We start from the raw sequence: 14,269 nt of genomic DNA on the forward strand, positions 1-14,269 counted from the left end.
TTTCAGCATGACAATGACCCAAAGCACAAATCCAAATCCACAAAAGCATGGCTTCACCAGAAGAAGATGAACATTTTGGAATGGCCCTGCCAGAGCCCAGACCTGAATCCAATTGAACATCTGTGGGGTGATATGAAGAGGGCTGTGCACAGGAGTGGGCAAATATTGCCACGTCAAGATGTGCCATGCTAATAGACTCCTAACCAAAAAGACTCTGTGCTGTAATGAAATCAAAAAGTGCTTCAACAAAGTATTAGTTTAAGGGTGTGCACACTTATGCAACCAGGTGATTGTGAGTTTTTATTTTCCCCCCTCAAAGATTTCAGTTTGTTTTTCAATTGAATGGTTCACGTTATAGGTCACATTAAAGGTGGAAAAGACGTGATTTATCTTTGTCTCATTCTTTTACATTACGAGTACCTGGAATTTTAACAGGGGTGTGTAGACTTTTTATATCCACTGTAGGTCATGTGATCAGGGAGCTATTGAAAAGTTATTTTCCTGTATATTGGTATTTTTTTGAAAAATCTGGAGATGTTTTGGGGGAAATCAAAAGGCAGTGCAACGTGCTGCTCTATGTAGGAAATAATTTAGTAGTAAAATGATATCTCTCTGTATCACGTTGAGAAAGCTATTGAAAATGTACATTTTTAAAGACATCTCTAAAATTGTGTAGGTGCTTAACTGGAAAAACAAAGGCTGTGCAATGTGTGACCCTTCCCTATGAAGTATATAACATTGTTTTGAAGCATGTAGGTCATGTGATCTGACAGCTATTGTAATTCTAAACTGTACATTACGTTTTAATATGTCTTCATATAAAATATATTGATCTATTATCCATATAAAAGTCTAGCAATCTATAAAAAGCAGGCCATTTCCTTTTCTTCCTGAACAGTTTTACATTGGTTTGACGCTTTTAAATGTTGAGGATGCAATTTGTTTACGTTCCCTTGCGACGTTGTTGGTTATGTGCAGACGGATTACAATAGTCTCCTGCAATTTGGGAACTCCTGTCGGAATCGAGAAAACGAGACGTGTGCAGTGTTGTCCAACCTTTCATAACGAGACTATCCCGAGGCCTGTAGCTTCAATTGTTTGCGCGCTATTGAGTTTGAATATCTGTCAAATATCTTTACCCGGTCTCCTGCAACTCTCCTGACCTGTTGCTGAAAGCATTAGCAGATATATGTTTGCGTGTACGGACGTTCACATACGTTGTATATGGCATACGTTTAAAAAACAGAGTTAGGTTTTTTGATGGCACAGAGCGCAGTTACAGTAATACTTACATTAAAATATTAGCGTTGGAGACATTACCTAAAACAAACTTCTCAAACTAACATCAGAATAAAAGCTACAGTACACTGATTAAACCAGCTGACTGTTGGGCTACATTAAACCATGATAAGCCTCTCTCTCTCTGTACTGCTGCTGCTAAGAGCAACTGGCACTTCATTTGCCTGATAAATGATCGAAGCACGCTCTTTAGAGTATATGACTGCTTCATGTGTAAATTGCTTATACATTTTCTATGATAATCATTATCATGTGTGTACACTACACCTAGCTAGCAAACAGACTCATAGTTGACATGTCCCTACCGTCCCACCCTAAATATACTGTAATAGTTTAAGGGATATGGATTGGGCATGGCTGCCAGCCCAGCTGCAGGTAGACGTATCCTAAATTATCTTCCTTTCACCAGTGCGCGGACGAACTAACTCAGCTTCATTCCAATCATTCCAGACACCTTCTTTGACACGCAGCGGTGTCGCAATTCACTCCCTCGCTCAAATAAAGTCGAATGGTGGTTTTGTTTAGCTCCAAATATAGATGCGATACACCTAGGTGGATGGACGGCAGAGAAAATCTTCCAGAAGTTTCACTGAAGTCGGATAGGATGTTGCTGTACTGAGGGTGTCTTAATTGAAATGAAAACGTGTGAAATTGGTAGCCTACATCATAACAGAACAGGTATGGTAGCTTACTCTGTTTTTCAAAAGTTTCAGATTAAGTAGAATCAAACTGATGATTTAAATATTGTTTTAGGAATAGACTACCATTAGATATTTTAAACGGCAGGGAACTGTGTTATTAACGTAAACACTGGTGGATAAAATGCTGTTGGAATACACGACAAAACGATAAGCATAATCGTCAGGTAATGTATTGCAAATGTAAGGTTGCAATCAAGAGGGAATTGCGTTTAGGATTTATAATGATATTTTCCTTTACGAGAATATACATGGCTCTAGACATGGAGGGACGCCACTGACTTATTTTCAATCCGAGAATCCAAAGTGATTATTAAAGTAAAACACATTTTTAGATTAACAGATGATGTCTGATAATAAAAAACTCCTCAAAAAAAACTTGTTTGGTGAGAAACGCCTCACACAACTATGTCGGAAACTTGTCAGACCTGTGAATAATGTTGTTAGACCAGGAGGAAGTACATTTTCTAGCACTTTTCTAAACTTTACTCTCCATGCATATATATATATATTTTCTAAATAAAATAAGGTTTAATCACAGAATCACACCCAATGTCAGCATAATTAATCTTCTTTTTTATTAATTCTATCCATTAAACTAAATTGATTAAAATATGCCTGTGTTTAATGCTGTTGATCGCCAACAGCTGTGCTTTCACCTAGCTATTGTGAACAGGCAGGACCCACAACAAGAGTGTTTCAGTGAATGTAGTGATTGTCTACATGTTTAACTCTTCACCTCTTCTTGTCTCTACCAAGACATGAGGGACCGTCTGAGCCACCTGCAGGAGCTGTCCTACTCCAACGACCATGTGGAGCAGATGGACTATGCTGAGCAAGGGGAATCTGTCTCTGGGGACTCTTTCAGCAATGTGGACCTGGACGAGGAGCCTCCTCACCAGGCTGTGGTGTGGGACAACACGCCTGAACTGGAGGAGGTCTTCTCCAAGTCTCAGGAAGTCCACCGCGAGGTCCAGCTCATACGCCTGGAAATCAAGCGCCTCCGCGAGCAGAACACACGCGTCCTCCAGGGCACCACTAGCATGTCAATCGTTAAGAGGGACTCCAACGCCATCGCGGCTGACATCAAGGTCCGCGCCGAGGGTGTGCTGGCACACCTTAAGGACATGGACACAGCAGGGCGGGAGCTGGAGGCAGAGCACGGCTCCAATGCCGCTGTGACACGTATCGCGAGGACCCAGTATGCCTGCTTGAGCAACGGCTTCCGCGACGCTATGTTTGACTATAACGAGGCTGAAATGAACCACCGGGAGAACTGCAAGGCCCACATCCAGAGGCAGATGGAGATTGTGGGGCGGGAGGTGACCGGCGAGGAGTTGGAGGAGATGATCGAGACAGGTCAGTGGAACGTCTTCAATGAGAACATCTTGTCGGAAGGCAAGACGGCACGGTCGGCACTCAACCAGATCGAGAGCCGACACCGGGAGCTGTTGGAACTGGAGAGTAGGATCCAGAGCATCCATGAGATCTTCCTGGATGTGGCTCTGCTGGTGGAGGAGCAGGGCCCCATGATGAACAGCATCCAGACCAACGTTCAGAACACGGATGCAGCCATCCAAGAGGTCCTGGTAAAGCTTAGCAAGGCCAAGCGTCACGACAAGAACAACCCCTTTAAGAAGATGTTCTGCAGTTGCTTCCCTTGTGTTGACTGAGGCAGAAACAAATGCCTGTGCTTACACAAACAGACATTCAGGTATTTATTTTCAACAATAGGTCTGTTGACAAGTCAGATCTGCTCTGAAAGAAATCTTATGTAATTTGTAAAAAGACGAATTGGAGGATACAAGTTTAGAACTCAGTTGCTCGTGTAGACGCAGCTAATGACACTTGGGAAAAACTGTAATGTGTGAGAAATGTTCCATAGAAGGGGAAATGCTGAATGTGGAATTTTAAGTTGTACTACTCAGAAGTTGTTTTGAATGGTGTGTCATATGACTACCTAGTCTATGTGATGACATCACTAGGATGAAAATTCCTTTTTTGGACTAGGTTCAGTTTATTCTAAAATCACGTAACTATTCTCCACTGTACCGCAAGCTTCCATGTTCAGTTTGACTGGGAGTGAATGATGACAAACAATGAATTTCAGTGAATTACTCTACAAGAAACATTGTTCAAAAAACAAATGTTCATTGGTCACGTTTTCAGTGCTTATCCTGTAGAATCCAGCAATGCGCTAGTTTATTTGTTGAAATTTGAACATTTATGCATGGAACATTGTCTTAACCTTGTATTGTTAGACTTTGAGAATGGAAGTGAATTTTTTTTAAAGACTTTAAAATAACTTGTTGTTTAGGTGACAAACACTTTTTGTGGACTGAATTAATTATTTTGCTTTAAATCTTCCTATCAACAGCCCTTTCTTGGATACGAACAGCAATATTCATTATTGATGAGAGCTTAATCATTAAATTGTTTGAGCGTTAGTAATGCCTCTCAATTACAGTTGTTTGCATTTAATCAAACATATCAGTGCTTTGTAGATTTTTTTTTTTTCTGCCATTTAATTTTTGTTGTAATTTATGTTACTGTTGTCTGTCTGAACATTCAATTCCCAACTATAAATGATATATTAAATGATAATAAAATTAAGATTTTTGTTTGATTGTAAGTCACAATATAGTTTACATAATCTCACTCTCTCACACACACACACACACACACACACACACACACACACACACACACACACACACACACACACACACACACACACACACACATTTACTATGCTTTACTGCCATGACTCATCAGTGTAGTTAAAGCTGTATACAGTACATGACAGAAAATACAGCAACAATAAAGCTTTAAAAAAATTTAACAAAGAATAAGTAGAAATGTATTATACAATGTATGTATTGTATAATGTATTACATTGTATTCATCTAACAAAACAGAAAATTACTTGTGATACTTATTGTTTCTTAGTTTACTCAATTACTTTTCATGACTCATCAAGCATTTATGTTACTTTTAGTTAAAGTATTTCAATATTTAACTGCACATATTCTTAGAAGTATTTCAAATAAAATATTTTCAGTGTTGGGACAGTGAACATGCATTTCTTCTTTTGACTCGTTACTCCAGACGTTTGGATTTGAAATAATTACTGAGGATGAAGTATAGATTCTAGGCTTTTATATAATCTGTGTACATGTTGGTTTCACCATTTGTAATGGTAACACTTTATACATAGTAGATGCCCTGATTTTAGGACATCTACTTGTGATTAGACATTTTAATATTTTATATTATGAATGTCTGGTAAAACTAAAAATGTTACTGTATTTTTTGTTTTTCTCAAAAATAATATTTTCTGTTCTCTAGAACTCTGTCACAGGAGCTCCAGGATTACATATCAATTGCTTGCCTATGGAGAGGGCTGCATCAATTACGTACTAGGGATTTCATCACATGACCTTTGCAGCACAGTGTTGTGAATGATCTTGTATCACGCCCCTACTACACAGCCAGTCAGGAGCTGCCACTAGTTTGTCTAAATTTAAGATATGTACAGTACCCTTTGCATGAAAAATTATGAGGTGGCCTGCAGTACTGGAACAGTGTGTGTGTTGGTTGATATGGATAAAGATGGTTGTAGAGGTAGGCAGGGGCGATATTGTTTAGAGCCTTACAAGTATTTGATACACTGTGGATTTTGCAGGTTTTCCCACTTACACAGCATGTAGAAGTCTGTAATTTTTATCATAGGTACTCTTCAACTGTGAGTGACGGAATCTAAAACAAAAATACAGAAAATCACATTGTATGATTTTTAAGTAATTAATTTGCATTTTATTACAAGACAAAAGTATTTGATACATCAGAAAAGCAGATCGTAATATTTGGTACAGAAACCTTTGATTGCAATTACAGAGATCATACATTTCCTGTAGTTCTTGACCAAGTTTGCACACACTGCAGCAGGGATTTTGGCTGTCGCTGGGCAATACGGACTTTCAGCTCCCTCCAAAGATTTTCTATTGGGTTCAGGTCTGGAGACTGGCTACTCCAGGACCTTGACATGCTTCTTACGGAACCACTCCTTAATTGCCGTGGCTGTGTGTTTCGGGTCGTTGTCATGCTGGAAGACCCAGCCACGACCCATCTTCAATGCTGTTACTGAGGGATGGAGGTTGTTGGCCAAGATCTCACGATACATGGCCCCATCCATCCTCCCCTCAATACAGCGAAGTCATCCTGTCCCCTTTGCAGAAAAGCATCCCCAAAGAATTATGTTTCCACCTCCATGCTTCACGGTTGGGATGGTGTTCTTGGGGTTGTTCTCATTCTTCTTCTTCGTCCAAATACGGCGAGTGGAGTTTTGACAAAAAAGCTCTATTTTTGTCTCATCAGACCATATGACCTTCTCCCATTCCTCCTCTGGATCATCCAGATGGTCATTGGCAAACTTCAGATGGGCCTGGACATGCGCTGGCTTGAGCAGGGGGACCTTGCGTGCGCTGCAGGATTTTAATTAATTACAGCATAGTGTGTTACTAATGGTTTTCTTTGAGACTGTGGTCCCAACTCGCTTCAGGTCATTGACCAGGTCCTGCCATATAGTTCTGGGCTGATCCTTCACCTTCCTCATGATCATTGATGCCCCACGAGTTGAGATCTTGCATGGAGCCCCAGACCGAGGGAGATTGAGCGTCATCTTGAACTTCTTCCATTTTCTAATAATTGCGCCAACCGTTGTTGCCTTCTCACCAAGCTGCTTGCCTATTGTCCTGTAGCCCATCCCAGCCTTGTGCAGGTCTACAATTTTATCCCTGATGTCCTTACACAGCTCTCTGGTCTTGGCCATTGTGGAAATGTTGGAGTCTGTTTGATTGAGTGTGTGGACAGGTGTCTTTTATACAGGTAACAAGTTCAAACAGGTGCAGTTAATACAAGTAATGAGTGGCGAACAGGAGGGCTTCTAAAAACTAACAGGTCTGTGAGAGCCGGAATTCTTACTGGTTGGTAGGTGATCAAATACTCAAAAACTCAATACTCATGCAATAAAATGCAAATTCAATATTTATACAATGTGATTTTCTGGATATTTGTTTTAGATTCCGTCTCTCACAGTTGAAGTGTACCTATGATAAAAAATTACAGACCTCTACATGCTTTGTAAGTAGGAAAACCTGCAAAATCTATCAAACCTATCAAATACTCAAATTCTTGTTCTCCCCACTGTATATGTCAAAAGGACTGACCCAAATAGCCTCTGGGTATCTTCTCTGGTGATGCTCTACCAGGCCTGTACTGCAGAAACTTCAGTTGTTGTTTGTTTTGGATGTACTTCAGACCCCATCACTTTTTCCATATTTTGGTTAATTGCAGTTGTATTCTAAAATGGATTAAATAGATTTTTTTTCTGGCTTCTCATCAGTCTACACACAATACCTGATAAAGACAAATCAACAACAGGTTTTTAGAAATGTTTGAAAATGTATTAAACAGAAATATTACATTTACAGTATTCAGACTGTTCGCCATGACCCTCGAAATTGCACTCCGGTGCACCCTGTTTCCATTGATCATCCTAAAATCTTTCTACAACTGTGGGTCCACCTGTGGCAAATTCAATTGATTGGCACAAACTGGTCTATATCATGTCCCACAGTTGACAGTGCATGTCAGAGAAAAAAAACAAACCATGAGTTTGAAAAAATAGTCCATAAAGTTTCAACACACTCAGCCAAACTGAGTGATCCGGGGAAGAAGGGCCTTGGACAGAGAGGTGACCAAGAACCTGACAACTACAGAGTTCCTGTGGGGAGATGGGAAAACCTTCCAGAAGCACAACCATATCTGCACTCCACCAATCAGGCCTTTATGGTAAAGTTGCCAGATAGAAGCCTCTCAGTAAAGGGCGTATGACAGCCTGCTTGGAGTTTGCCAAAACACACATAAATGACTCCCAGACCATGAGAAAAAGGACTGATGAAATCAAAATTGAACTATTTTGACTCAATGCCAAGGGTCACATCTGGAGAAACAGAGACCGCTCATCAGCTTGCCAGTGACATTCCTATGGTGAAACATGGTGGTGGCAGCATATTGCTGTAGGGGTGGGGAGACCAGCCAGGATCAAGGAAAAGATGAATGGAGCAAACTACAAACAGATCCTTGATGAAAACCTGCCCCAAAGCGCTCCGGACCTCAGACTGGGGCGAAGGTTTACTTTCCAACAGGACTATGACCCTAAGGACACAGCCAAGACAATGCAGGAGTTTGGGAATTTCCTTGAGTGGCTCAGCCAGAGCCCAGACTTAAACCCTATTGAACAACTCTGGAGAGACATGAAAATGGCAGCAAGTTCCCCATTGAGAGGATCTGCAAAGAAGAATCTGAGAAACTCCTCGAATACAGAATTCATACCCAAGAAGACTGGAGGTGAACCAATCAGAGCAAAGCAATCTGAAAACTTATGTGAAGTTGATATGTCTGTTCTCTTTTTTAATATATTATGTGGTATATTGTACAGATTGAGAGGGATTTAAAAAAAATGCTCATAGCCATTGTGAAAGCAGTATTTACAAGAATGCTCATTAACATTCAGGTGCTTATCAAATTATTTTTTCAGGTTTCTAACATGCTGTCCATTTTCAAATCTATACAGCTCTGGAAATAATTAAGAGACCACTGCACCTTTTTCAAATTTTCTCTTAATTTTAACCCTTCTGTTCCTCACTCAAAACCTTCTTTTTAAATGTTTTTGAAAAGGAAAGAAAAAGGTGCAGTGGTCCCAGAATTTTTTCCGGAGCTGTAGAATTATATAACTGCGTATGTAGGAATATCAGATATTTACATATAATCTGTGCCCACCTGAAAGAAACATTTGATAAGTGCCTGAATGTTTATGAGCATCCTCTTCAATCTACGCACAATAACTTGAAGGGAATTTTTGGGGCATCTTTAATGGTGAGCTGTGGTGTAAAGAAGTGAAATTCATCACTGTCAGTGGGACTTCTAGGTTGCAGGCCTTCACTTCAACCATATCCTCTTGATCAGATCTGAGTTTTGTGGAATAGTGTTACAGAAATGTACTAAATATTTGAATACTTGAAAGAAATTATTTTGGTCTGTGTTTTATGTTTGTTTTATATTGCAGATACTGAAATACAATACTTAAATACAAATGTATTTACTGTATTGAAAAAATATACCCTTCCATTTATATATTTCATTGACTCATCATGTTTGTCCATGTTTAACCTGTACTGACCTTTACAGCTTCTCGTTATATAATTTCTAAACATAATCCAGTAAATTTCCGGGTTCAGGAAAAAAAACACCATGATGTCTAAAGTTTAAAATGTCTTTATCATTGGAAGAGGAGACATAATATTGAGCAATCAACAAGATGCTTACTTGCCGGTTCCCTTCAGATATTTTCCTTGAAGTCAGTATTTTAGACATAGTGGTCAGTTAGGCTACCAGACAGCACAAACTCCCTCATTTTTATCCTATTCAGACACAAAATGTTAAGTGCATATGTTACCACTTTATATTCTGAGTAAAGAGCTAAATATTGTGTCTCATTTGAACTACCAGTGGTTGACAACAGCAACTTCATGGGGAATGACTAGCCTACAGCCACACCCACAAAATCTACAGAGGAAGCAACTTACTTGACGAGAGTAGTGAAGCGGGGCTTTCCTGATAAGCTTGGCTAAACTAAAATAAAGATAACATTTTAAATATTTTCAGCTCTGGAAAAAGGTAAGTAAACACTTGCATTTGGTTTTACTTATCTCTCTAATCTGTGCCTGTACATAAGGATCCAGTGCCCAATACAATATAGATTAGAATGATTAATTTCAGGTGATGGAAGATAATGGCACATTATATTATTTTGACCTTCACCCTCCTATGCTTATAATATATTTTTAGTCATTATGGATATTTTAAGTAAACAAACATCAAGCAATTCCGCAGCAACATATTGAAATTATGTGGTGTTTAAATTTCTTGCAAATATCACTCTGACAATATTAGCTTTTTAGTTTTGGGCCACCACCTTGAAACTGGCAAAACCCAGACTAGGAAGAGAGAGTGAAGATAGCATTGCAACATTGCAATCCCAGTTGTAAAGTTTACCATACACAATATATGCTCATTAAACCAAAACAAATGAAAAAACTGCAAAATAATGTCCTTGTTGATGTAACAGTGGCACTCCAATTCTGATCTTATACTACAAATTTGTCCTTGACAAATCAGTTTAAACCGGGTAGGAAAGACATGGACTGCGTTTGTAAACAAAGCCTTTCACTCTAGCTTCTGTCTCTTTTTTCAGTAATTAGCGTTTTGACCAATCAAATCAACAGTGGTCTAAAAGCAAACAGAATTGAGCTGTCTGTGTAAAAGCAGCCTTTAAGGAATTGTTTACTCAAATACAGCACTTTCTGTACAGAGTAAAATAGTAATGATTATGTATTTTATTTCTCTATTGAAAATTTAGCTAACATGTTGAGGGATTGTATAGTTAGTTGAGTAATGTATACAAAATGTAACAACTTTCCAAGTAAACATTTCCCCAAGCAGTTCCGGACTCTTGCTGGGCCAGAATTATGGACCAGAAATTGCATTTAATACAGAACAATAGTTTGGCATACACTGGAGCAATGCATTGCCATCTCATATGTGTATGTCCTATTCTCAAGGGGACCCAGACCAGGGGTGTGGTCCTCCAGTCCAGTGGACATAAAAAGTATACACACCCCTGTTAAAATGCCAGGTTTTGTGATGTAAAATAATGAGACAAAGATAAATCATGTCAGAACTTTTTTCAACTTTAATGTGACCTATAACGTGAACAATTCAACTGAAAAACAAACTGAAATCTTTGAGGAGGAAAAATAAAAAACTCACAATAACCTGGGTGCACACCCTTAAACTAATACTTTGTTAGTTTAAGGCACTCTATAAGCATTACAGAGTCTATTAGCATGGCACATCTTGACGTGGCAATATTTGCCCACTCTTCTTTGCAAAAGCTCTCCAAATCTATCAGATTGCGAGGACATCTCCTGTGCACAGCTCTCTTCAGATCACCCCACAGATGTTCAATTGGATTCAGATCTGGGCTCTGGCTGGGCCATTCCAAAACATTCATCTTCTTCTGGTGAAGCCATGCTTTTGTGGATTTGAATGTGTGCTTTGGGTCGTTGTTGTGCTGAAAGGTGAACTTCCTCTTCATCTTCATCTTTCTAACGAACGCTTGAAGGTTTTGTGCCAAACATACCTTTTGGAATTATGGCCAGAAAGTTCAACCTAGGTTTCACCAGACCATAACACATTTCCCCACGTGCTTTTGGGGGACTTGTTTTTGCAAACTTCAGCCAGGCTTGGATGTTTTTCTTTGTAAGAAAAGGCTTCCGTTTTGCCACCCTACCCCATAGCCCATTCATATGAAGAATACGGGAGATTATTGTCACATGTAGCACCCAGACAGTATTTGGCAGAAATTCCTACAGTTCCTTTAATGTTGTTGTAGGCCTCTTGGAAGCCTCCCTGACCAGTTTTCCTCTCGTCTTTTCATCAATCTTCACTGTGTTCCATGGTATAGCTAATGCTTTGGAAATTATTTTGTACCCTTCTCCTGACTGATATCTTTCAACAATGAGATCCCTCTGGTGCTTTGGAAGCTCTCTGCGGACCATGACTTTTGCTCTGAGATGCACCTAAGAAAATGTCAGGAAAATCCTACTAATACAGCTGATCTTTATTTGTGATTAATCAGAGTCACTTTAAATGATGGCAGGTGTGTAATGACTTCTATATAGCAGTTTGAATGTGATTGGTTAATTCTGCACACAGCCACATCCCCAGTTATAAGAGGGTGCACGCACTTATGCAACCAGATTATTGTAAGGTTATTTTTTTTCATTTTTAATGTAGGTCTCATTTAAAAATGAAAAAAGTTCTTACATGATTTATCTTTGTCTCATTCTTTTATATCACAAAAACCTGGCATTTTCACAGGGGTGTGTAGACTTATTATATCCACTGTATATCCTGCTTCACTGAGCCTTTACCATCACAACCTTATTAACTGCTCTCTGTGGTCAGTCACCTTTCCAAAGTCCCTGCAAACCAGGGTTTGCATAAAATAATTGTCAGAAAAAGAACTCATATAGAAAGTCTATATCAGTTTCAGTTTCATTATTAAACTTTATATCAATACCATGTTTAAAACTTGTATGTGCACAGTAACATACGTGACCAACCTTCTTGACAATGTTCTAACCCTTTGAGCTATAACAAATCTGTACTAATATGGAACATTCCAAGCAAGCTGTGGAGGGAGCTTATGGTATGCTCTCAACTCAGTTTCAATGGCTAGACCTAAACTAGAGAAAATAAATTAGTTGTACCGCTTGACCAAAATAAAAACACTTAGATATAACAATTATCCATTAAAGGGGCCATATGTAAGATTTTCACGTCAGTTACACATTTACGGTACAAACCATAAGCCACATTTCCAGACCACTAACTACCCTGAAGTATCTAATATTATTCTGGTCTTACATTGTTTGTTTAAAATTCAGCCTTTAACATTAGAGACAGGATTCTACACAGAGTACAAGGCTGCTGTATCACATTTTCGGCTTCTTTCGGCTTTTCTTGCAGTCAGGTAGGATGCGGGACAGGCTGAGCCACATGCAGACCATCATCAACGAGCAGGATGTCTCTGAACCTGAGGGGGATGAGCTTTACACACCGGAATATGACGTAGACTTAGTTGAAATCTCACATGATGCAGTGGTGTTCCAATCCACTTCCTCCTCCACCCTGGACAGCATCTTGGAGGCGGCCCATTCCATTCGCCAGGAAATACATCTGCTCAACCTTGAGGTGGATCGCCTTGTCAAGCACAACAAACGGATAGGCACCACAGTCCACCGGCTCAGCATCATCAAGCACGACTCCGACTCCATCGCCAGGGGCATCCAGCAACGTGGTGTGGGGCTTTATGCTAAACTGCAGGCCTTGGGTGCACAGAGCCGTGAGCTGGAGGAGAAACACGGTCGCAACACAGCTGTTTCTCGCATCGCACGCACTCAGCACGCCACACTCAACCAGGCCGTCCAAGCCGCCATGGCAAGCTACCACCGGGCGGAGGAGGTCCAAAGAGACATGTGCCGCTTGCGCCTCCAGAGACAGGCCTCTATCATGGGCAAGGTGGTAATGGAGAAGGAGCTGGATGCGTTGGTGGAAAAGGGGGGCGAGGGCTGGAGGGAGCTTTCCCAGGGACTGCAGATGGAGGGGAAATCATCCCACTGGGAGCTGGGTGAGATTAAAGGAAGGCATAAGGAGCTGGTGGAGCTAGAAGCCAGGCTTAGGGAGGTGCATGGTCAGTTCCTGCAGATGGCTATGTTGGTGGAGGAGCAGGGGACCATGGTGAACAACATAGAGGCTATGGTGTGTGGAACAGAGGAGTATGTTGGCAGAGTGAACAAACAGATAAAGAGGGCTTTACAGTACAAGAGGCAGAACCTCTTTCAGCGGTCCTGTCCCTGTCTACCCTGTTGCAGATCTGTAAAGTAGATAAAGTGAATTGTTTTATTTAGTCAGAGAATGTCTTTTGAATTTGTTTCTCCAGGTTTACCCCCTTTCCCTCTGCGTGTGTCTGGTTACAATGTGTTGTTATGATGGAATAACAGCTTCTCAGGAAAGATCTGTTTTACTGTCGAATTTGAGGAACTTTGCAGACACCCTAAAATTCACATGGTCCAGTGTTACTGTCCAGTAGTCTGTCCAGCAAGACAACCCCCAAAAAAGGAATGGTTTTGCCGGTGGTGGCCACAGAAATTTCCTCTCTCCTTATCCTTCCTGACTGATTCTTCTCTAGTTTTGTGTTTTGCTAGTGTCCTTGTCACCACTGTACCTGGAGCCCATTCAGGTTGCACAGGTAGTCCAGCTCCTTCAGGATGGCACATCCATATGTGCCATCGCAAAAGCTTTGCTGTGTCTCCCAGTACAGTCGCAAGAGCATAGAGGAGATACCACGATCGGTATCTGCTCCATCGTGCAAGGAGGAACAGGAGGAGCACTGCCAGAGCCCTACAGTGACCTCCACGTGCTAGCTATGCGGAACTTTGACTGCTGTTAGGTACCGAGTTGAAATCCTCAGACCCATCGTCCGACCTTACGCTGGTGCATTGGGCCTTGGGTTCCTCCTGATGCAGGACAATGCCCAGACTCATGTGGCCACAGTGTGTAGGCAGTTCCTGGATGACAAAGGC

At 40.6% G+C, this 14,269-nt stretch overlaps 2 protein-coding genes across 2 annotated transcripts; both read left to right on the plus strand.

Moving 5' to 3' along the window:
• The first annotated feature begins 1,511 nt into the window (after positions 1-1,511).
• On the plus strand, positions 1,512-4,697 carry LOC105017488 (syntaxin-11). Its single transcript, XM_010882147.4, has 2 exons — positions 1,512-1,977; positions 2,757-4,697. The coding sequence occupies exons 1-2, from the start codon at positions 1,935-1,937 to the stop codon at positions 3,668-3,670; spliced, it is 957 nt and encodes a 318-aa protein (XP_010880449.2). The 5' UTR covers positions 1,512-1,934; the 3' UTR covers positions 3,671-4,697.
• Positions 4,698-12,662: 7,965 nt separating this feature from the next.
• LOC105017499 (syntaxin-11-like) lies at positions 12,663-13,571 on the plus strand. The gene has a single exon (XM_034287973.1). The coding sequence runs from the start codon at positions 12,663-12,665 to the stop codon at positions 13,569-13,571; it is 909 nt and encodes a 302-aa protein (XP_034143864.1).
• The last annotated feature ends 698 nt before the right edge of the window (positions 13,572-14,269 follow it).

Source organism: Esox lucius, chromosome 18 (genome assembly GCF_011004845.1).
Source record: "Esox lucius isolate fEsoLuc1 chromosome 18, fEsoLuc1.pri, whole genome shotgun sequence".
NCBI lineage: Eukaryota > Metazoa > Chordata > Actinopteri > Esociformes > Esocidae > Esox > Esox lucius.